The sequence below is a fragment of the Pleurodeles waltl genome, chromosome 6 (assembly GCF_031143425.1).
Source record: "Pleurodeles waltl isolate 20211129_DDA chromosome 6, aPleWal1.hap1.20221129, whole genome shotgun sequence".
NCBI classification, from domain to species: domain Eukaryota; kingdom Metazoa; phylum Chordata; class Amphibia; order Caudata; family Salamandridae; genus Pleurodeles; species Pleurodeles waltl.
The window spans coordinates 1586200158-1586225153 of NC_090445.1; the positions used below are offsets into that span (position 1 = coordinate 1586200158).

At 47.7% G+C, this 24996-nt stretch overlaps 1 protein-coding gene across 2 annotated transcripts in view; it reads left to right on the forward strand.

The window, feature by feature from the left end:
- PNPLA7 (patatin like phospholipase domain containing 7) overlaps positions 1-24996 on the forward strand; it is a 1294112-nt gene that overhangs the window by 378495 nt on the left and 890621 nt on the right. For both annotated transcript variants that reach the window (XM_069241381.1, XM_069241380.1), the window contains exon 17: positions 948-1153. In XM_069241381.1, coding sequence (XP_069097482.1) covers positions 948-1153 — 206 coding nt within the window. The remainder of the gene's footprint in view (positions 1-947; positions 1154-24996) is intronic.

A 24996-nucleotide genomic window follows, 5' to 3' on the forward strand; every position in this document is an offset into this window, starting at 1 on the left:
TTGGAACCACTGTCAATACTGCAGTCCGAGCTTACAGCATGTATTTAGAGCACTCACCCTAATAATAAAGGCTTTGCATTAATGAATCACAAATACAAGCTAGAACAGCATTAGCATATGAACACAAACATTACCTCAACTGTAAACAATTCCCTTTTCTGCTTCATAATGTGATACTGTGAACTGGCAGCCAAAGGGTTTGTGCAGGGAAGGTTGGGCCTACTTGTACAAAGGACGAAATAAATATGAAATCTTGTTGTTCTTGACCCTAGAACATATTTCCTGGGCGTCGGGCTGCCGTTTGTCAAACTCAAAATAAGCCCCTTAGTCACATCTAGGCCTTGTACAGCCAACACTGACCAAAACATATTAAGGCTTAATGGAAGATGCTCTGTTAAGGGTTTCCCAGGTTTTGTGCAAAAGGGGTATCAACAGGTCAGATTTTCTGAATGTCCACATAATATAAATTTACAGACATTTAATTTACATGAAAATAAATTAAAACATTAGTGGCTTGCCTGAAAATCGAGTTATGGCCTTTGTATTCTAAGTCCTAGATAAATAATTTTGCATTTTCTGAAGGACCTAGAACTAGAGTCCTTTCAGATCATAGCAGGAGTACAATTCCAAATGTTAAGGCTTGATAAAACTTAGTTTGCAGTTGGGGATCTTTATAAGAGCCATAAGTAGACTGCGGCTCTGTTAATCTTGACAGGGACTGTCTGACTACAGACGTGTGTAGGTTTTGCTTCTTGGTAATCTTATTGTTTCTACGAAACCCTCTTTATTAAATTAGTTTATCTCTTATCGGTTAAGAGACTCTAGCTACTGTGTTGGTATTGCTTTTCACTAATCACAAGCATGATCAGGTTCGAACATTTTGCAACAAATAGTTATTTATTTTTGCTGCTAACAGTTAATTCTCAATGTGTTCTTTTTCTCCACAGGATGTCAGCATTAGGTTTGTGATTTCAGGGCTTCTGCATGTTTATCAGCGGAAAATCGACACTGAAGAGGAGACCTGTCTGTTTGTCACTCACCCAGGAGAGCTGGTGGGCCAGCTAGCTGTACTTACTGGGGAGCCCCTCATCTTCTCCATCAAGGCCAATAGAGACTGTACTTTTCTGTCCATCGCCAAATCGCACTTCTATGAGTAAGTACCTCTATCCTTTTGGCCTAAGTTATGACTTGAAACAGAATAAACTAGAGTGTCTTGGCTTCGCTCTCAGCACCCTCCTTTTCTCATCACGAATCATAACAGATCATGAGTAGGCTAAGGCTCAGGATTCCAACATTTCAGCTGATGCAGAACATGACTCAGTCTTCCCACTGCCACAGAATCCTCCATCTGCTAAAAACATGATTTTTGTTCCTGGTAGATTCCATTTGAATGATGTTTAGATGTTTATTTATTGTGTGCCAGTAATTTCAAGTCAACAGAGTGGAGTTGATGAGAGTTCAAACATGCATTGTGATGTAATACTTTAATTACTCCTTGCACCTTTAATGACTAAAATATCCTTTGTCATTTAGTGAATCTTGAGAATATGATCAAATAGGATGTTATGCCTGCCAAGGAGTATCTTTGGATGGCTCATGTGCCCTACCGGATGTGTAGATGTGCTTTGGTCTTTATTATATATTTTTTTTGGTAGAGCAGGATGTATACTCCAAAATATTTATTAGCAATAGCTGGTGAAGACCTGTGCTTTTAGGTTTTTCATTCACTTGATTAGCCATTGGTCGGAGCAGGTGATTAGATTAATTTGTTTCTCTGCCCAAGGATAACATTCCTTGCATAACAGGAGACTGTGTGGGTGTACCACACTTGCTGTTATTAAATTTCAATATCAAAATAGATCAATATATTGTAACTTGAAATCCTTAAACCTTCAAACTTTTACTTTCATAGCATATGATCTACTTTTCTTTTTCCATAAAATAAACTGCATCAGTATTGTCATCTTCATGAGTATTAATTTTAATTATCCAAGTTCCTCAAATTAGTGCCCAAATTTCTGACCCAATACAAATTTTCACATTCTATGCCAACTTTTGATTCACGATTTATGCAATGGCTTCTTTAGGGCATTTATATTTACACCACATTTATCCTTAGTGTGCTTTGAAATGCGAAGTATACGGAGAAAAAAAATTGTCACATGAAAACCCAGTGTATTTCCATATAGTTTGATAATAGCATGGGCCAGTAGATAATCCTATGTTGAGTGCGTGTCCTGACTTGGGTTTAATTGGAAGGGTGGCATAGTAACTTTCCAAGTGCTTTCAGGTATATGATATGAACAATATATATCAAATATATTAATTCTTGTTGATATACTTCACATATGCTTCTGCTATATTCTGGATGCCCCATATTTCCTATGAACAGAAGGCTGTTTGCATTGAGTTCTGGTGGTATCTAGCATGGCACAGGGTAACTAAAGGCCATCATCTGTGCAGAGTCTGCTGCACACACCTGAAGGCTGTGCACAGTGGGTTCTGGTAGCATAGTTATTGGGTGCCAGTTGTCACCAAAGAGTACACCGATCATACTTGGGCGGCTGCTTGTCATAAATAAAGGACATGTGCTGCTCTGCAGATTATGGCACACAGGGATAGGTGAAGGGAATCAACAAGGATACTGGCCCGCGCCCCTGGTTCTTGATGCACACCCGGTTCTTTGCATATAGTAAACAATGGCGTCCCCTGCTTGTAGCCAAAAGATATGTGCAGCAGTAATTGCAGCATTGACACCGAATGCAGGGCATGGCTGAATTGTAGAGGATTCTTAGCTTTGGCTACATGACAAGAATACCAAAAAAAGATGACCGTAAATGTTTTGCTAAAGTGAACTTATGGTTCTTTATCACTTTTTAAAATAATCTTTGTGACAAGAAACCTCAAAAATTCTCTTCAAAAGCTTCACTTAGAATGTTTTAGATACTTGTCTTTGTTAATAATAATACATCGTTTATTTGCTTGATTAATATTAACCATCATAAAACATATAAAATGGGAATCTTTTCACAATGGTCATAAATGCAATCATTCTAAAATACAAGTGATAAGAAGTCATATACACTGAGCCATAATACCTCTTTTGGCATGATACCTCCTTTGGCTGTTACACAACTCAGGAAAGAGTAAAGTGCAGTTGTGCCTTGCTTCTTCGTAATTAATACTGACAGGGCAGTACTTGGTTGGAAAGTGTGTTTTAGGGTTAGAGGTAGATAAGGATATTCGAATGATAAGGGTATTTGGGTGGTAAGGGCATTTTGGGGTTTTAGAGGGTGTGTGTGAGGGTATTTGGATGGTAAGGACATGTTTGGGGTCTAGGGGGGCAAGGGTATTTGAGTGGTAAAGGTATTGTTTAGGGTGGGTAGGGGTATTTGGGTGTCGGGTATTGATAAGCTTAAGTGTGGGTAAGAGTATTTGGATAATAAGGGCATCTTTAGGATTTAGGGTAGGTACGGGTATTTGTGTGCTGAAGGTATTTTTAGGGTTTAGGGTGGGTAAGGGTATTTTAGGGTGGGCAAGGGTATTTCTGTGTAAGGGATTTTTAAGGCTTGTAAGGGTATTTGGGTGGTAGGGTATTTTTAGGGTTTAAGGTGAGTAAGGTCTTTTTAAGGTTTAGGGTGGGTAAGAGATTTTTAGAACTTGTAAGGGCATTTGGGTGGTAGGGTATTTTGGCAGTAAGGGTGTTTCTAGGATTTAGGGTGGGTAAGGGCGGGGATGGTAAGGGCTTTTTCAGGGTTGATGGTGGGTAAGGGTAGTTGTGTAGTAAGGGTTGTGTTTAGGGGTGGGTGAGTTTAGGGGACAATAATGGAAATCTTTCTCTCCCTCTCTCTCTCTCTCTCCTTCCCCATATACTTACTGTTTCATGGTTAAGGCACATATGTGGTAATGAGTTGCGTGGTAACTGCCACAGGGAATTCTGTGGCAACATATCTGAGACCTGGCTAAAACAATAGTTTTAATAGATAGTAGCCTTTCAGTATAGAATGGGTCCCACTGTGTAGGAATTAGGCACAATAGAAAACAAATGCTTTAGTTCCTGGCATCCACTTAGCTCATATCATATAAGGGGTTCTTAAGCTGCCCTGTGCTAAAGTTTAGTCAGCCATAAAGTGACTTGAGCATAAAAAAAAAAACTACTGTAAATGAGATAGTCACAATAGAATGAACGTGCTTTATTGCCTTGCATCTGCCTACCTCAAATCTTACAAGCGGCTCTTAAAGTGCACCATGCTAGTCTTTTAGTTAATCAATTTAAGGCTGGCAGATTGTCAGGTCTGACAGAAACTTCTAGCTACAGATTCCTTACCTTTGAAATCTCCCTAGGCGTCAATCTGAATCTGGAAGATTTTCTTGAATAGTACTCCTGCGGGCTGGTAGGTGGTGTCAGTCTACAGCGTCCACACAGGATATGATATCGCTGGTCCTATGTAAGTGCCACCCAGGCACGCCAACAACAGATCTTTACTTTATGTGCCAGAAAAGCTTTGATCCGAAGACAGCTACCTCTTAGTCAATTTTTGACTGGCTTTTTTAGACTTTTTGTCTAGTCTTTTTCGAGTTTCACTCCAGGGATGTCGACGATGCCTTCTAGGAAGACAGGGTTTATGCACTGCTCTGAGGCACCACCCCTGGCTGAGAATGTCGGGCTTTTTCAGGGGATGTCCAGGCTTCTTTGATGGACATGTCTTTTGATGGAACCTGTCCCTTCAGAGACCAAGCAGACTCGGCGCTCAAGGGCTTCAAGGATTCTCAGGCTATGGCCAGGTCCGTGGGCCCTGTGGTGGCCCCTCATCCCATTACTCTGCCTTTCGTCCTTTTTGTGGCTCTGGAAGGGGTCTCCTAATGTGCCCATTCCCGGTCAGCCACCGTACCACCCAGCCTCTTTGTAGTCGAGGGTGCATGATCCACCTTCCTCATGGATCAGGTGGACAGCGGTCTGGTCAGTCCTCAAATAGCCACCCATACCCCTACACCAGCCTCTAAAACTTCCTAGTCTGACTCTTCCCCCACTATGGGCCAGTTGGTGCCAGGATTCAACATCACCTGCTCTTCTGGCAGTCCATCACGTCAGACATTTGGGTTTTACATATAGTTCTAAGGGGCTACTCCCTACCCTTCATGACTTCCCTCAATCAATGCCACCAAACTACAATTGGATGATGGAGGCTCATTTGTCTCTTCTCTGTGAGGCAGTTACGGCTCTCTTGGCCAAGGGAGCAATAGGGAGGGTTTCTGTGCCAGAAGTAGATTGTGGTTGCTGTTCCTGCTACTTTCTGGTCTCGAAGAAGACAAGGATCTCCGCTGTATCCTAGACCTTTTGTCCCTCAATCTCTTCCTCAAGAAGGAGAAATTCAAAATGCAAATTTTGGCTTAGGTCTTGTCTGCCCTGGACCCAAGAGACTGGATGGTAGCATTGGACTTGCATGATACTTACTTTCACATCCCCATCCTGCCTGCCCACAGACATTACATTACTTGCGGTTCACGGTAGGCCTGAGCACTTTCAGTTCACCGTACTCTCCTTTGGCCTTACCAGCACCCCTTGAATGTTCATCAAGGTGATAACGGTAGTTGCAGCTCGAATGAAAAGATGAATAGTTTCAGTCTTCCCTTTTCTGGATGACTGGCTGTTGTAGGCGAGTTCACCCCAGGCTGCACCTCCTGCATTTGGTGGGGTTCACTATAAACGCGCCGGAATTGCACCCGACTCCCTCTCTGATGCTCCCTTTCATCGGAGCTGTTCTGCACACATTGCATTTTCGGGCTTATCCTCCCGAGCTGCAAGTCTAGGATATTCAGGCTATGATACCAATGTTTCGGCCTCTACCATGGATTTCGGTGAGAATGACTCTGATGCTGTTGGGCCTCATGGTCTCCTACATATTTCTGTTGACACGTGCCAGATGGCATATGTGGGCTCTGCAGTGGGGTCTGAAGTTCCAGTGGGGGAATTTCTCCGACAGAGTCCAGATGTCAGAGGGAGCTGCACAAGATCAGCAGTGATGGTTAACAAACTGTGAACAGGTCAGAGGTAGATCCCTCTCCCTTTCACAACCAGATCTTACAGTAGTAACAGATTTGTCACTCCTGGGATGGGGTTGCCACGTGGGAGAGGTAGAGATCAGAGGCTGCGGAATCAGGACACCACATGAACATGTTGGAGCTCTGTGCGATCCAGCTGGCACTGAAAGCCTTTCTTCCATCTGTCAAGGGTAGGATGGTGCAGGTGGTCAGACAACACAACCGCCATCTGGTACTGCAACAAGCAGGGCAAGGTGGGGTTGGGGTCCCTTCATCAGGAGGCTCTGCGCTTCTGGACGTGGCTGGAACTGCAGGGTATATCCCTGGTAGTGCAACATCCAGTATTCTTTCTGAACGCCAGAGCAGACAAAGTCAGACGAAAATGCCGAGTGGATCACAAATTGCATCTCCATCTGCAGTGGTGCAAGTTCTCTTTCAGCAGTGGGGAGAGCCTTGGTTACATCTGTTCACCTCTGCAGAGAATGTTCTATGTCAGCAGTTTTGCGCATTGGAGTTTCCAAGACAGCAATGGTTCGGAGACGCTTTTCATCTCGAGTGGAGTTCAGGCCTCCTGTGCGCCTTTCTGCCCATGCTGCCCCTGCCCAGAGTTCTCAAGAAGGTCAAGAATGACTGGGCCTAAGTAATCCTTGTGACTCCAGACAGGGCACGGAGAGTCTGGTATGCCGATCTGCTGAGCATTTCTATCAATCCTCCGATCAGACTGCCCTTTTGGGAGGATCTTCTGTCGCAGCAGCAGGGGAGGTTTCTACATCCGAACCTGTCCACTATCCGCCTTCTTGCTTGGAGATTGAGCGAAGGCAGTTGACAGCTTTTGACCTTACTCCCCAAGTCTGCAATGTAATCTTTCAAACCTCTCCACAGTGGTCCTCTCAGGCACCTCACATTGAAAACAGCCTTCCTTGTGGCAATTACATCTGCCTGCAGAGTGAGTGAGCTGCAGGCATTGTCATGTAAGCCTCCCTACCTTTACATCTTTCTTGACAAAGTGCTGCTCCCCCCTAGGGCCTCGTTTCTGCTAAAAGTGGTCACACCCTTTCATGGAGGCCAATCCATCATCTTGCCTTCTTTTTACACACACCCACAGCCTTCTAAGGAAGAGGAGAGACTCCACTGCTTGGACTCAAAAAGAGCATTGCCGTTCTACCTTGATCACAAAAGAGAGTTCCAAATGGATGACCAACTTTTTGTAGGGTACGTGGGTCAAAGGAAGGTTGTGCAGTGCAGAAGCGGACCATCACTAGATGGGTTGTGCTCTGTATTAAGATCTGCTAAGCTGTGCCCAAAAAGCAACATCCCTGATGGTTTGCACGCTCCTACCCGAGATAAAGCTGCGATCATTGAGTTAGCATGCGGAATTCCAGTCCAGTGGCAATGTGGTTATCTTTGCACACATTTACCAAGCACTGCTGCCTGGACAGACAGATCCATAGGGATAGGCACTTTGCTTGTTTGGGCCTGCAGGACTTTCTAGTTTGAACTTGGTTCGAAGACCCACCTCCGAGGATAGTATTGCTTGGGCATCTATTCAAAGGTAAGGAATCTGCAGCTAGAAGTCTCTATCAGATGGACAAGTTACTTACCTTCGGTAATGCGTATCTGGTAGATTCGTTACTGACCCACCCATCCTCCCCGCATTGTGAACGGAATTCTGGGGGCAGGAACTCTCCTTTCAGGGCCTTAGATTTGGCACACCAGTAGTCCGTGTTCTTCATGGCTCTGCTCTTCTGGCGTGGAAAGTCATGAAAAGAAACTGACGTTGGTGCACCAGGGTGGCACCTGTATAGAACCTGCAATGTCGTATCTGGTGCGGACACCGTCGATGATGGATGTGGAGTCGATCGACACCCACTACAGGCATGCAGGGGATTTTTTTTCCGGAATTGTCCCTCTGATAGAAGCATCCAGTTTGGGGCTGGTATTCAATGTTTGAAGCACTTCTGGTGGTTCAGATATCATGCAGATTCTTCCCCTTTGTTGTATATATTGTAGTTTATCCTTGCCCTGGGCATCTACTGAAACCAAATGGTCAGGAATTTGTTCCCTTGATTTTGCAGGGCCCAGCTTGAGCTATCTGGTTTGTGGTGGAGATGACTAGGATGTGCCCTTTTCGTTTAGGTGCCCTTTGCTCAAAGGTTCCTTTTGTCAGCAATGAGGAACCACAAGGCTTCAGGAAGAGTCACCAGTTTATTCAGAACTGGCAAAGAGTCACATGTTGGACTGATACTGGAAGCCTCTGCTTGTGCTCGTTTTATCAAGCTGTCCAGATCAGCAATTTTATTGTCATTCTCAACACATACCCAGCCAGAGTGTTTAGAAGGCTGATCTGGATGTCCATTTTATTAGCTTAATAGTTTATAGCTTCCATCGATCCTACTCTCAGCTTTGAGTGGTGGGGTGGATGGCATTGTTGTTGGTGCCCCGCATATTTTCCTCACTCTTGAGTACTTAGACAGGAGAGGTCTTTTTTTTTTGGTTCATGTGTATTGTGAACTCTGTTCCGTCATGTTGTGCAGATTGTGGGACTTACCTCTTGTTAGTTTCTGTCATAAGAAGCACTCTCCTCCCAAAACCTACCATTTCTAGGTCTGTTCTTTGATCCACATTGCCTTCCAGCTGTGCTTTTTTGGTGTCCCAGTTGTAGCTGTTATTTGCTGTGCGGCCTCTTCCTCCTCCATCGACATATCAAACCGGACAGGTTGTGTATTCCCAGCGAGGCTTTGGGGACGTGACCTTACAAGCTGCGTTTGATCCCTCCTGTGTGAGGTCAATTATTGCTTGAACTTCTGAGCCTGATGGTTGCTCCTGGATTAATAAACTTAAGTTTAAAGTAGTAACTGGTGAAGGCACTCCAGCTGTGCTCCTTCTGGCCGCTTTTGCTGCTGTTTCTGATGTACTCATTACACCGGTTCTGTGCCGAGGACGTAGTGGTTACGTCCTTCGGCACAGTGCTGCTGTGCCGAGGACATAACCACTACTTCCTCGGCACACAGCCCAGAGGGAGCACTCTCGCATTTGTGTGCTTCCCCCCACCCCCCCCCCAAGTCAGGGATGGAAGGGGAAGCCCTTCCCCCCTGCCCCCCCACTCCCCCTGTGACAGCGCGCTGATTTGTCACAGGGTCTCCCCAGCGCGATTGAAAGAGAAATGCTCAGCACGTGGGGAAGGCCCGGAGAGGCTTCAAAGGGAAGGAAATGTATTTCCTTCCCTTTGAAGTCTCTCCCAGTGTTTCAAAAGCCGGATTGCTTGCAATCCGGCTTTTGAACCCCCACTAGACACCAGGGTGGGGCAGAAACCTCTAGGCACCAGGGATAATTATTTTTTTTTTTTCGTTTTGTTTTGTTTTGGTTCTTTTTTAGGTGGGGAGCGACCCCTTAGGCAAGGGTCGCTCCCCTAGGGGGCAAATTATATTTAGCCCATTTCTGCCCCCCTTGGGGGCAGATTGGCCTATTTTGATGAGGCCAATCTGCCCCAAGGGGGGCAGAAACCACTAGACATCAGGGATTTTTTTTTTTTTTTAAATGGACATAAGGGAGCGACCCCTTGGGCAAGGGTCGCTCAAAGGGGGGGCATTTTTTGGGAAGGCCTTTTCTGCCCCCCCTGGGGGCATATCGGCCTATTATTAGGCCGATCTGCCCCCATGGGGGGCAGAAGGGGGGGCCCCCCCGAGGGGCCCTAGGGATATATATATTTTTTTCTTTGGTTTTTGTTTGTTTTTGATTTAGGTGTGGGGAGTGACCCCTTAGGCAAGGGTCACTCCCCTAGGGGGCAAATTATATTTAGGCCATTTCTGCCCCCCTTGGGGGCAGATTGGCCTATTTTTATGAGGCCAATCTGCCCCCAAGGGGGACAGAAACCACTAGACACCAGGGAGTTTTTTTTTTTTTACGTGAATTTCACGCAAGGGGAGCGACCCCTTAGGCAAGGGTTGCTCCCTGGGGGTGGAATTATTTTAGGCCATTTCTGCCCCCCTGGGGGGTAGATCAGCCTATTTTGATTAGGCTGATGGGGCAGAAACCACTAGGCACCAGGGATTTTTTGTTTTTTTTGTTTTACAGATGGGGAGCGACCCCTTGGACAAGGGTCACTCCCCTGGAGGGGAAAATTGTATTTAGGCCATTTCTGCCCCCTTTGGGGGAAGATCGGCCGATTTTTGCTACACCAATCTGCCACTAGGCACAGGGGATTTTGTTTTTGGGCGGCAATGTCACGCAGGGGGAGCGACCCCGTAGGCAAGGGTTGCTCCGAGGGGGGGGGGGGTTGGGGGGGGAATTTATTTTAGGCCGTTTCTGCCCCCCCCCCCCCCCCCCCCCCCTCCCCCAGGCCGGCTGAACTAGAGGCCAAAATCCACAAGTAGGCACTGTTTTCTATGAAAAAATGTGATGTGTCCACGTTGTGTTTTGGGCCCTTTCCTGTTGCGGGTACAAGGCCTACCCACACAAGTGAGGTATCATTTTTATCGGGAGACTTGGGGGGGAACGCTGGGTGGAAGAAAATTTGTGGCCCCTCTCTAATTCCAGAACTTTCTGTCACCGAAATGTGAGGAAAACTTGTTTTTTTGCCACATTTTGAGGTTTGCAAAGGATTCTGGGTAACAGAACCTGGTCAGAGCCCCACAAGTCACCCCATCTTGGATTCCCCTGGGTTTCTAGTTTTCAAAAATGTGCTGGTTTGCTAGGTTTCCCCAGGTGCCGGCTGAGCTAGAGGCCAAAATCTACAGGTAGGCACTTTGCAAAAAACACCTCTGTTTTCTTTAAAAAAAATGTGATGTGTCCACGTTGCGTTTTGGGGCGTTTCCTGACGCGGGCGCTAGGCCTACCCACACAAGTGAGGTATCATTTTTATCGGGAGACTTGGGGGAACATAGATTAACAAAACAAGTGTTATTGCCCCTTGTCTTTCTCTACATTTTTTCCTTCCAAATATAAGAGTGTGTGTAAAAAAGACATCTATTTGAGAAATGCCCCGTAATTCACATGCTAGTGTGGGCACCCCGGAATTCAGAGATGTGCAAATAACCACTGCTTCTCAACACCTTATCTTGTGCCCTTTTTGGAAATACAAAGGTTTTCTTGATAGCTATTTTTCACTCTTTATATTTCAGCAAATGAATTGCTGTATACCCGGTATAGAGGGAAAATGCACTGCAGGGTGCAGCTCATTTATTGGCTCTGGGTACCTAGGGTTCTTGATGAACCTACAAGCCCTATATATCCCCGCAACCAGAGGAGTCCAGCAGACGTAACGGTATATTGCTTTCGAAAATCTGACATTGCAGGAAAAAGTTAGAGTAAAACGTAGAGAAAAAGTGATGTTTTTTTCACCTCAATTTCAATATTTTTCTTTTTCAGTTGTTATTTTCTGTAGGAAACCCTTGTAGGATCTACACAAATGACCCCTAGCTGAATTCAGAATTTTGTCTACTTTTCGGAAATGTTTAGGTTTCTGGGATCCAGCATTGGTTTCACGTCCATCACTGACTGGAAGGAGGCTGAACGCATTGTAAGAATGGGGTATGTCCCAGTAAAATGCCAAATCTGTGTTGAAAAATTGGGTTTTCTGATTCAAGTCTGCCTGTTCCTGAAAGCTGGGAAGCTGGTGATTTTAGCACCGCAAACCCTTTGTTGATGCCATTTTCAGGGAACAAACCACAAGCCTTCTTCTGCAGCCACTTTTTCCCATTTTTTTATTAAAAAAAACGAAATGTTCACTGTATTTTGGCTAATTTCTTGGCCTCCTTCAAGGGAACCCACAAAGTCTGGGTACCTTTAGAATCCCTAGGATGTTGGAAAAAAAGGACGCAAATTTGGCTTGGCTTGCTTATGTGGACAAAAAGTTATGAGGGCCTAAGCGCAAACTGCCCCAAATAGCCAAAAAAAGGCTCGGCACAGGAGGGGGAAAAGGCCTGGCAGCAAAGGGGTTAATATCTAATGTCCTTTGGACTGTTGTTTTTCGATTCCCCCATCATTAGTTTCCAGGTCACTCAAGACCCCTCTGTGGGGAAGAGGCCCCAATGGGGCTGAGCGGGGAAGGAAGGCCTGAAATGTCTCCCTTACTTGAGCATATTACTGCCCTAGCCTCCCTTAATTTTTTTTATTTTGCTGTTATTTTAGGGTGTGAGTGGCTGGATTCCAAGTTGGTTGTGTCGTTGTTGATGGTAAATCGGCTATACCTGACTGTTGGGAAACATTTTTTGTATTAAGCAGGGTGTGTGCTGCATTCCCATTCACTGCCAGGGCTCTTTTCCTCTTCTTTTGCTCCTTGCCGTATCACATATTCACAATAAGGTGCATTTATTGCTGAAGTTGTCTCTTATTCACTCCAATTTTCACCCCTAATCATTTGAGAACTGCATCCCTCAATCTTCTGTGTCCTTATTTTCCTTATTTTTCCCAGATTAGGAACCCTAAATCTGTTTCCAAGTTTCTCCAAAGTCCAGAACTAGCCCTGTGCCCACTGCGATCTAAGGAACCTGTAGCCTGTGACTTGTGGTTAGTCAGTTGTAGGCTTTAGCAAGAGAGTGCATAGTCTTTTTGTGTAGGCAGGACAAATGGTGGCAAGAGATCGAGTATGTAGAAGAAAGGAGAAGGGCTTCACCTGATTATTTTTTTTTGCTTGAATCTTTTTATTATTATTAACATTTATCATATAAGCATTACAATACAAGTGTGAGAATTAGATTTGTTACACTCATTCACATTCCGGATACGTTGCATAGCTCCTGGATCTCCAAGGAGTCCGCAAAACGTTGCCCTTAGTAAAAAAAAAAAAAAGGATAGTAATAGTAGTAGGCTTCTTATTAGATCCCAAAGTGTCTGAAAGGGCGATTGCCGTTGGGAACAGATTCATTGTAAGTCCATCTACCTAGACTCATGGCGTTTCTTCGTGCAACGTATAACTACGTGCCTTGGTTGTGATGTAAGCGGTGTGTCCATAGGTTCATTAATAAATGTAGATTCGAGGTTGATAATAAACAGAACAATATAATACAAAAAAAGTAATACAACAAAACATGGAGTCTGAGTCAATTGTCCCGCAACCCCCAAGCGTAGGGAGCTCCCCATTATAACTGCACAAGTGGCTTTGCATTCAATATCTGAATTAAACATAAAAATAAATTGCCAATGACGGATTGACCAGAAACAGTATATGGGAGCAGATAAGGTGTTAAGAATACCGTTGTCAATTCTAACATATTGATTGTCTTTTCCTGTGCTGTTTCTGCAACCTGTTGACCTGTACCATTAGAGTCTGTGTCAGTGTCTTGACCGCGTAGGAGTGCTAGCATCCCATCCCAGCTGGCGCATAGGGGATATTTGCGTATGCCCAGTGTATCCTCGCATCTCAGCGCCACCCCTTCAGCTTCCGCCTTCTTCCAAGCCAACCCGCATGGGGGTTCAGTAGCTTTCCATCTCCGGGTGATCAGACGTTTGGATGTTAGAAGCCCAAGGTCTAGGAATTTTGTGGAAGCTTTATGATTTTTATTTCTGGGAAATAGACCAAGGATACAGGATTCCCAATTATCTAGTGGCGGACGTGATGTGTATGCCGATAGACCTGATGTGATTGTGCACCAGTGGGTGCGTAAGGAGGGACAGGACCACAGCATGTGAAGAATGTCCGCATCAACTTGCTTACACCAGGGACAGGCCACATCAACACGGTTAAAATATTGAGAATGGCTTCACCTGATAAGCGTTAGATCTCAGATAAGAGGTTCTGTTGGTGCTAGGTGAGGTCACCCAGCCCCCTCGATGCTTTCCTCCTGCTGATCTCCTCCTGATCCTCCAGCAGCGTGACTGCGTAGCTTACGAGTAGCACAAACGTTGAGGGCAAGCAAACCTGGTGCTGAAGCCGCACACAATTTTATCTAGGCCAAATCTGTGGACCCGGAGTGCTGCCTTATGCAGGGGCTGCTCCAGTTTCCCACCTTACCCACTTACTGTCTCTATACTGACTTTAATTTGACTCTGTATGGTACCTTATACTGGGTCCTTTGTGCCTCTTCTCTGCTTCTTCATTCCACAGTAAATTAATCCTGGGTTTGGTCGGTCTGGTGCAATGCCAGTGTGCACCTGACCCCAGTCTGCGGGCTGCTTGACTGCTTCTGGGCTGCTGAGCTGCTGCCAAACTGCAGGACAACTGCAAGACCCCTACTAGACTGCTGTCAGGAGCTGCTGTTGTTGCACTAGGCACACTGGGTAGGATATGGGCTGCTAGACTGTTGAGCAGTGGATTGACAGCCTGGTTGCTTTCCCCCAGGGCGCTTCGGTTGGTAAGGGAGGGGCCAGGAGCAGACTCCAGGTTGTGGCCCCTCTGCTCATCAGAGGAAGACATGTGGAATGCAGTGACAGCTATGGCTGCAACAGCAGTATATCGTGAGCTGGAAAACAGTGGTGTATCACCCTGCAAACCAGCAAGCACAAGGCCATCCATTGTAGCAGGATAGATTCAGTTTCCACAATCCAACCTGATTCAGTCTCATGCTGGTTGCACCATTCCAACTAAATCTGTATACACATGTTCAACATGGTCGATACTATCCTATAGATACTGTGTGATTCTGATGGATACAACTACCTGTGGATTCCTCACCTCATGAATACTCCCATGGCGCCAGCATTCGACGGAAATCTTCTTACTAGTCTCTGCACGTCGACGAGGACGTCACTGTCTCGCACGCGACGCCGTCTGACGTCATACAGGCAATAAGAGGTCCTCGACGACGTGCAGACGTCAGTTCCCTTTTTTCCGTGCATTCGAAACGGTTATCTTCGAGGGAGCAACTGTTACTCTTGCGGTTACAGTGTATATCTTGCTGCGTACTCTTTCTCTGTGGAAATAATGTCGCAGAGAAAGTCTGGATTTAAGCCTTGTCGTGAGTGTGGAGGCAAGATGTCGGTGACGGATCCTCATTCCGATTGCCTTTGGTGTTTGAGCTCCGACCACAACGTCTCGACTTGTGATTCATGTCAGCACATGAATCCGAAGGCCCTTAAAGAACGCGAGGCGAAGCCGTTTATGGCCAAGTCAAAGGAGAAGCATCACAAGAAAAAGTCTTCTCCAAGACATCGGCGTCATCGAGACTCCCGGCGCCGTAGAGAATCTCGGCGTCATTCAAGGGAGGCTCGTTCCAGGTCTCCGGATCGGCGCCGAAGGACATGGGAGGTCAGCCCCACGGTGACGCCGCATCCTTCGACGCCGTTGCCCTCTCCGGCGTCTCCAACTTCGCCTGGACAGGCGTCGGTGATTGAGGTATTGGAGCCTCAAGTGTTTTCTCCGGCGCAGACGCCGAGGCCGGCGTCGGGGTCGCCTCCGAGTCAGGCACCCCAGTATCCGGCTTTTCCCACCCCTGGAGCCGATAGTTCCGCATTCTTGAATGCGATGTATGCCATCTTCCAACAGATGGCTCCAGGGGGTGCTCCGGCTGGGCCTTTGGCCTTTTCTTTGGGTGATCCTGCGCCTCTTCGGCCGGCACCCTTTATGCCCTTTCTCCCGTTTGGGAACGTGGGCTCGGCGCCAGTGTCGGCGCCGGTGGCCGCTCCGGTGGCTTCGGAGGGATTGGCCCCAGGGATTTCCATCCCGTCGACGTCGAGATTTCGGCCTGTGACTCCGGTGGGTCCATCCGTTTCAACTGCTCTTCAGTCGGCGCCGAAGTTACCTGTGGCGCCGGATGCGGCGTCGGTGGCTTCGGAAGATCGGCGCCGATCTCCGACTTCGGCGGAGGTATTGTCGACTCCGCGGATTGAGCAACGACTGCATTCAAGGAGGCGTGCTCTCCGGGTACTAGAAGAGCAGGAGTACCAACGAGCCCTAGAGGAAGGAGAGCTAGAGGACTCGGGTGATGGGCTGTGTGGACTGGAGTCGGCCAGTGGGCTGGACACTTCCCCTGAGTGGGACCTTTCGTCCCCGTGGGAATATACCAAGGAAGCTGCTTCCTTTCATACAGTGGTACGGAAGGCAGCTAGTTTTTTGGACCTGCCTTTGCCGGTGGTGGAGGCGAAACAAAACCTTTTGACAGAGGTGTTGCATCCGGCCTCAGCCGCGGCGGAGCCTCTATTACCTTTTAATGACGCTCTGCTGGATCCGGTTTTAGAGGTGTGGAAGAAGCCGGCATCTTCCCCAGCAGTTCACAGAGCCGTGGCCAGGAGGTATCGGACGGCTCCAACTGATCCTGGTTTCCTATCTAGGCACCCTACACCGGAGAGCTTGGTTGTGCAGGCCTCCTGTTCGTCCAAGTCAGCGCCTGGTTCTTTTCCGACGGTGCCTGGGGACAGAGATTCAAAAAAGCTGGAGGCGCAGTCGAAGAAGATTTTTTCGTCCTGCAGTCTGGCATTAAAAGCCACCAATGCAACCTGTATCCTGGGGAGGTATATTCATGCTCTGATGGATGACATCTCCTCTTCGTTTACAGAGCTTCCCCAGGGTCTTTTGGATCTTGTCTCTGATGCCCAGGCTGCTGCGACCCAAATTATCCAGACGGGACTGGATACCACCGACTCGGTAGCCAGAGCAATGGGCACAACTGTGGTGGAAAGGAGACAGGCCTGGCTCCGTAACTCGGGCTTTTCGGCAGATGTACAGTCCACATTGTTGGATCTCCCGTTTGATGGGGACAAACTGTTTGGGGCTAAGGCTGATTCGGCCTTGGAACGGTTTAAGGAGAGCAGGGCCACGGCTAAGTCGTTGGGACTCCAAGCTCCTTCTTCCACGGCCTCTTCCAGATTCTTCAGGAGGTTTCGTGGATTTGGGCGTGGCTCTTCCTCCTCTTCCTTTCGGGGAAGATATCAGCAACCTGCCTCTTCCCATCCCTATAGATCTTTTAGGGGGAGGGGTAGGGTCCGCACCAGGGGAGCTTCTCAGCAGCACTCTGCCTCTTCCTCATCCTCTGGCGGGGTGCAGCAGGGGAAGCAGCCTTAGGCTTCCACCATTTCCCACTCACTCCTCTCCTGTAGGGGGAAGATTACAGCATTTTCTCACCAAATGGGAGACTGTTACGTCGGACACTTGGGTTCTCAGTGTTGTGGGAAAAGGCTACACCCTTCCCTTTCTGGAGTTTCCGCCCCTCATCCCGCCCCGCCCTTCGTATTGTTCACAAGAACACCTCCTGTTGCTAGAACAGGAGGTAGAAGTCCTCCTTTTAAAGGGCGCGGTGGAGTTGGTCCCGGAGCAGGAAAGGGGTCAAGGAGTTTACTCAAGGTATTTCCTGATTCCCAAGAAGGATGGTCGTTTGAGACCAATTCTGGACCTGAGGATCTTGAATTGGTTCCTCAAGCAGGAAAAGTTCAAGATGCTGACCCTAGCACAGGTGCTTTTGGCGTTGAACATGGAAGACTGGATGGTGTCTGTCGACTTGCAGGATGCTTACTTTCATATCCCGATACTCAAGTCACATAGGAAGTATCTCCGGTTTGTGGTGGGATCGCAACACTACCAGTTTGCGGTCCTTCCGTTTGGTCTTACTTCAGCACCTCGAGTCTTCACGAAGGTGATGTCGGTGGTTGCGGCAGAGCTCAGAAGGAAGGGGATAGCAGTATTCCCTTACTTGGACGATTGGTTGATCAAAGCCAAGTCCCCGGAGCTTGTGTTGCGTCATCTGCAGTCAACAACCCAGTTGTTGTTCGACCTGGGCTTTTCGGTGAACGAGCCCAAATCTCACCTAGAGCCCTCTCAGCGCCTCCTGTTCATAGGGGCAGTACTGGATACAACATTGGGTCGGGCCTTTCCTCCGCCTCAGCGGATTCAAGATATTCAGGATTTGGTTCCAATGTTTCGAAATGGAGCGGTAGTTCCAGTCCTCAAGGTCCTTCGTCTGCTCGGTCTTTTTGCCTCCTGCATTCTGTTGGTCACGCATGCTCGCTGGCACATGAGGGCTCTTCAGTGGTGCCTCCGAAGGCAGTGGTCTCAACACAGAGGGGATCTAGAGGGTACTGTCAAGATCTCCAGAGATGCTGCTGTGGATTTGAAGTGGTGGATTGCAAGCAACAATCTTTCACAAGGAAAGCCGTTCCAGCAGTCGCCACCAGTGGCCACAGTCATAACGGATGCTTCCACTCTAGGGTGGGGAGCTCATCTGGGGGATCTGGAGATCAAAGGTCTTTGGTCTCCAGAGGAACAGATTTTTCACATCAATCTGTTAGAGTTACGGGCTGTACGTCTGGCTCTCAAGGCCTTCCTCCCTTCCCTTCGTGGTCAGTCGGTACAGGTCCTAACGGACAATACTACCACGATGTGGTACATAAACAAGCAGGGAGGAGTGGGGTCGTACCTTCTCTGCAGAGAAGCTCTTCGACTATGGTCCTGGGCAAAGGACCATCGGATTTGCTTGATAGCAAACCATCTGGCCGGAGTTTTGAACGTGCGTGCGGACAGTCTCAGTCGCCACTTCTCGGCAGACCACGAGTGGCGTCTCCATCCAGATCAAGTCCGTTTAATCTTCCAGAAGTGGGGGTTTCCTCGGGTAGATCTGTTCGCCACTCGAGAGAACGCGCATTGTCCGTTGTTCTGCAGCCTTCAGTATCCGATGCAGGAAGCGTTGGGGGACGCGTTTCAAATGACCTGGTGCGGCCAGTTGCTTTACGCGTTTCCTCCCATACCCTTGATTCCTCGAGTATTGAGGAAGATTCGCCAAGACCGGGCTCTAGTAATCTTAATAGCTCCGGATTGGCCAAGGAGGGTGTGGTACTCCGACCTTCTCCAACTCTCAACGTGCCCGCCGCTCCGTCTCCCTTTCAGGGCAGACCTCCTCTCACAGTCGCAGGGGCAGGTTCTACACCCCAACCTCCAGAGTCTGCACCTACATGCCTGGAGATTGAACGGGGCAACCTGAGTTCCTTCTCTCTCCCGCCTGAGGTAGTGGATGTTATATTAGCGGCCAGGCGACACTCCACTAAATCTATCTACGCTAATAGGTGGTCTAAATTTGTTGCGTGGTGTGGAGAGAGGCAGATTGATCCTTTACATGCTCATCTATCGGACGTTTTGTCTTTTGCTCTATCTCTGGCGCAGAAAGGTTGTGCAGTGGCTACTATTAAAGGTTATTTATCGGCCTTGTCAGCCTTCATATGTCTTCCAGACCAACCATCTTTATTTAAATCCCCTATTGTTATCAGATTCTTGAAAGGTCTTCTAAATCAATATCCTCCAAAGCCATTCGTTATGCCGCAATGGGATTTGTCCTTAGTCCTGACTTTCCTTATGGGGTCCCCTTTTGAACCTATGCATTCTTGCCCCTTGAGGTATTTGGTTTTAAAAACAGTCTTCCTGATAGCTATAACATCAGCAAGGAGAGTGAGTGAGTTGCAGGCCTTATCAGTAAAACCCCCTTATACAACTTTTTATGGGGATAAGGTGGTGTTGAGGACCAAGGCTGCTTTCCTCCCGAAGGTTGTTTCACCCTTCCATTTGGCTCAGGCAATTACTTTGTCCACGTTCTATCCTCCGCCTCATCCTTCCAAAGAGGAAGAAAGACTGCACCGTCTGGACCCAAAGAGAGCGTTGAGCTTCTTTATCGATAGAACAAGGGATTTCAGGCTGGAGGATCAGCTGTTTATTGGATACGTGGGCAAGAGGAGAGGAAAGGCAGTCCACAAGAGAACACTATCCAGGTGGGTTGTTCTTTGCATTAAAATATGTTACTCTTTGGCAAAGAAGGATCCTCCTGAGGGCATTAGAGCTCATTCCACCAGAGCTAAGTCGGCCACTTCGGCCTTAGCCAGAGGTGTTCCTGTGGTCGACATCTGCAAGGCCGCAACTTGGTCGTCCCTTCACACTTTTGCAAAACATTACTGTTTAGATTCTGAGGTTAGAAGGGACGGTCATTTTGCACGGTCAGTGCTGCAGGATTTCTTGGTTTGACCATTTAGGCACCCACCGCCGGGCGTGGTACTGCTTTGGGACTCTATTCATGAGGTGAGGAATCCACAGGTAGTTGTATCCATCAGAAGAACGAGTTACTTACCTTCGGTAACGACTTTTCTGGTGGATACATTAGCTACCTGTGGATTCCTCACGGTCCCACCCGCCTCCCCGTTGCCTTTATGGTCTTGCCAAGTAATCCTTGAGTGCGCTCCTCTTGGTCTTTGAGGGTGCGATAGATGTATATATAATATATTTATATATATATATATATGTATATGTGTATATATCTTTATGTATATACTTGGTGTGTGTATATATTTTGAAAAGAGAGAGTTTTATATATATATATATATATGTACATAAAAAGATTTACAGTTATTCATACAATGTGGTGTATTTTTACAATATAATGGATGTTGCCTTGCTCTTTCATTGCATTGCCTGGTTGTTCTCATGCACGTAAAAAATGATTGGTACTGACGTCTGCACGTCGTCGAGGACCTCTTATTGCCTGTATGACGTCAGACGGCGTCGCGTGCGAGACAGTGACGTCCTCGTCGACGTGCAGAGACTAGTAAGAAGATTTCCGTCGAATGCTGGCGCCATGGGAGTATTCATGAGGTGAGGAATCCACAGGTAGCTAATGTATCCACCAGAAAAGTCGTTACCGAAGGTAAGTAACTCGTTCTTCTGGATTATAGTTAGAGGGAAAAACTGCCACCAGTGCTTTGGTAAAACACTTTCAGTGAGAAAATTTGGACTTAACTTATAGCCACAGTGGCACAAAGCAACATCACTAAAACACTATTAACATTTGAAATTAAAACAGTAGAATTCCTAAACCAGTATAGAATAGAGGAACAACTGAACCTACTCAGGCAGTCAGAAATACTTTATTCGACTCAAAAGAGCCATAAAAGACTTTGGTGGTCATTCTGACCCTGGCGGTCTTTGACCGCCAGGGCGGAGGACCGCGGGAGCACCGCCGACAGGCCGGCGGTGCTCCAATGGGGATTCCGACCGCGGCGGTAAAGCCGCGGTCGGACCGGCACCACTGGCGGGGTCCCGCCAGTGTACCGCGGCCCCATTGAATCCTCCGCGGCGGCGCAGCTTGCTGCACCGCCGTGGGGATTCCGACCCCCCCTACCGCCATCCAGATCCCGGCGGTCGGACCGCCGAGATCCGGATGGCGGTAGGGGGGGGTCGCGGGGCCCCTGGGGGCCCCTGCAGTGCCCATGCCACTGGCATGGGCATTGCAGGGGCCCCCGTAAGAGGGCCCCTACATGTATTTCACTGTCTGCTGCGCAGACAGTGAAATACGCGACGGGTGCAACTGCACCCGTCGCACAGCTTCCACTCCGCCGGCTCGATTCCGAGCCGGCTTCATCGTGGAAGCCTCTTTCCCGCTGGGCTGGCTGGCGGTCTGAAGGCGACCGCCCGCCAGCCCAGCGTGAAAGTCAGAATTACCGCCGCGGTCTTTCGACCGCGGAACGGTAACCTGACGGCGGGACTTTGGCGGGCGGCCTCCGCCGCCCGCCAAGGTCAGAATGAGGGCCTTAGTCAATTACATATGTAATAATCAGCAAAAAATATAAATAACAATATCAGGATAAACACATATTACAAAAATTAATAACCCTTGTTAATTCAAATAGCATCAAGTATAAAATTTGGCAGAAGTTTTTTTCAACCAGATGCCTTGAGTGGGAAATGCTGCTAAAAATGTATAGACTTCAAACAAAATCTAGTCGATAAAAACCTGTGCTGCTCTAAAGGATTGATAGTAAGATGCGGCTTAGGGTGTAGCGGCTGTGGCAACGAGCATTCTAAATCCCTTGATGTTTTACCAGTCAAATTCAAATCTGAAATGGAATCCCATATAGCTCCTTAGACCTCTCTTTGGCTGGTAGGGACTCAGGGGCATGGAAATATTTCCCAAACCCAAGACCCGAGAATAAGGAATTAACATATCTGAGCCTGGGATTATACATAGACTGAGTCAGTGACCAACTTCATCATGACAGAAATCGGCCGGAGTGGATTGCGGAACTGCTAATAACCTCCTCAGAACGTATTCTCCTCTACCTGAAGGCTTGTGCAGTCGCCATAGCCCCAGACCCCAGCTCCGAATGACGCAATAGAGAAACATTTACTTTTAAAAACAGTCCACATTTCCCTCACTGGTTTATGGCCCAGCTTCTTTCAGAACATAAAAACAGCACCTACGGCTCTTTGAAATTGCAAAACACAAACAATAGTTAAAAATTTCCAGTTAAAACCAACATCTATCGGGACCCCAAGATAAGTAAACTTCAGAACTTTAAATATTTCTGAACCTTCAAGAACAAATTTATTCGTTTTTGACAGCTTTGGACTGCTCTTCATCACATAGGACTTTGTTCTATTGCTTCTTAGGCCAAGGCTCCCCTTAAAAGTATTGAAAGCATCCAACAAAGATTGAAGGCCGTATGCTGTCCTTGAAATAAGGACAGCATTGTCCGCGTAGAGTAAGACTAGGACTGGCTGGGAATTAATGAGTGGCAAATCCTTCTCCAAATTACACAGAACATATTTCAAACCATTTATATGGAGAAGGAAAAGAAAAGGTGCCAGCACACACCCCAGTCTAACCCCCTTTCAATAGGTAAATTCCTCCTTCAGATCGCCCTCGTGACTGAAACGGACCCTAGCAGAGGTGCAGGCGTGTATTCTGCTGAGAAGAGGAATTATACCTTTATCCACCACCATATCTGACATATCAGCCCACAGTTTGGGTCTGTCAACTGTGTCAAAAGCAGATGAGAGACCCATAAAGGCTAGATGGACACAGCCTTTTTTGGCCTTAGTATATTTTTGTACTAGCAGAGTCAGGTTGAGAGTCTGTTCAAATGTGCCCAGCCCTGGGCGAAACCCAAACTGCACCTTTTGATAAACAGTCAATCTCTATAGCCCAGGTCTCCAATTTTGCTTCTACCACGCGGCCTAAGATCTTATCAGAGCTGTCTAAGAGGGAGATTGGACGATAACACTGTGGTTCAGCCTATCCCCTTTCTTTAAAATAGGCACTATGATCGCCTCTCTCCAGGGGTCTATCAGGGGGCCTATCGCAGTAGATCTCAAAACATTGGTAAGTATTGGCCCCCAAAATTCTGCTACATCGGCAGGGACGCTATCAGGTCCCGGGGCTTTGTCAGGAGGACAATCTTGAATGGCCTGAAGAACGTCAGATACTTCAATAGAGTTACTAAAGACTATGGCTAGAGGGACATCTATCCCATCAGTAGGGCCATTCACTACTTCCTGGAGGGTATTATCCCTGGTTTTAAACGTTTTAGAGAAATATTCCACCCACACTTGGGCTGTGATGACAGTATCTATTGCAGCACTACCCTTGCCAGCCAATCAGGTGGAATTAACCACTCTCCAAAAAGCCTTCATATTTTTTTTTTATTGCTTGCTTCGATTAACTCGTTGCAGGCCTTCTCCCTCAGTTCTTTCTTCCTGGCAACAAGGGAGTCCTTGTATGTCTTTCTTGCCAATCTGATAGTGGTCTGATTACATGGGGAAGTGCCAATAGCCTTCTTTAAAACTTTGAGGGCGGACGTACATGCATGATTGAACTAACATGGGCTCCTATCTTTATTGACATTTACTCGCTGTAACTTATCTGCCAAATAGCTTGTTAAGGCAAAAAATGCCTCAATTTTATGCACAGGCCCGGCTGGCTCGTGAGCTACAGGGGGACAGTGCTGTGCGGCGGACCAGGGTACAGCCTACACGGCGAGGAAGAAAGGTGCCACCCGCCTCTGAGCCAGGGAGTGCATTGCCCTGGGCCCCCTCCCTGCAGGCCAGAGTGACCAGATTGGAGAGGACGGAGGTGAGAAGAGGGACCGGCAGCGAGTGGCAGAAGACCAGTGTCAGGTCGCAAATGTCCCCCCCCCCCCCCCCCCCACCCCCACAGCAGTTTCTTTGGGTCCTGACAAAGACTGAGGATCCCACAGGAGACAAGAAGAAGCGGCACGCAGTCCAGGGGCATGGAGAGGGAGCTGGCTGAGGAGGGGTGATCTGGGTGGCTCGACAGAGGGCATATTGACGCCGGAGTCTCGACGCGAAGTCGCCACAGTTGGTACTGAATGTGACCGGATGGTTGAATAACGACTCCATGATCCTTGCAATGGCCCTGCTGTCTTGAGGTGAAGAACACATTTTGTATATGAGCCATGGCCTTGGAGGGCAGCTCTGATGACCCTGTGACGTGGCATAGGGTGCTAGCTGGAATCTCGCTGTGTACTCCAATCATGGTGTCTTGAACCATAGTTGGGTCTTGGAAATCGACGCGACCACCAAGGGTGCAGACGTGCATAGACCAATTTACTACGGGTTCTGGTGGGACCTGCGCTGAGGACCGATCCCTGAGCAGTAGTGACGGTCCACTGACGGCTTCCAGTGACCTGGAAGCAATCCTTGAAGCTATTCAGGTGTCTCAGATGGCTGTAGAGGCCAAGATCGGGGAAGTAAGAGTGGATGTGGCTCTGGTTCGTCAGGATCTCCGTAACGCAACAGCCCGAATTACGGAGGCGGAATCAAGGATATCCACAGTGGAAGACGAGCTAACTGTCCTGAAGACGCAAGTATCTGCGTTATCGTCCCGCACATCAGAATTATACCGGAGAGCCGAAGATGCTGACAGTAGGTCCAGGCGCAACAATCTTAGTATCGTGGGCCTTCCGGAGAACACAGCGGCATCATCCCTGGCTTACTTCCTGGAGGACTGGTTCTGCTCATGGATGCTGGAAGACCACCTCACCCCCATGGTTCGCTAATGAGCGGGCCCATAGGGCTCTGCAGTCCAGACTTCCACTGGGCTCCCCTCCCAGACCGGTGATACGCTCTCTTCAATTTTAAGGATAGTAGCTCTGTGCTGCAGGAGGGATCTATTCTGTAGCTTGGTGAAGGTCCTCCTTTTTCCATACTATACAAGGGATGTACAACTGCAATGTCGCTCCTTTATTGAATAAAGCAGAAAATGAGAGCGATGGACATATCCTCCCGCCTTCTATTCCCAGCGAAACTCCGAA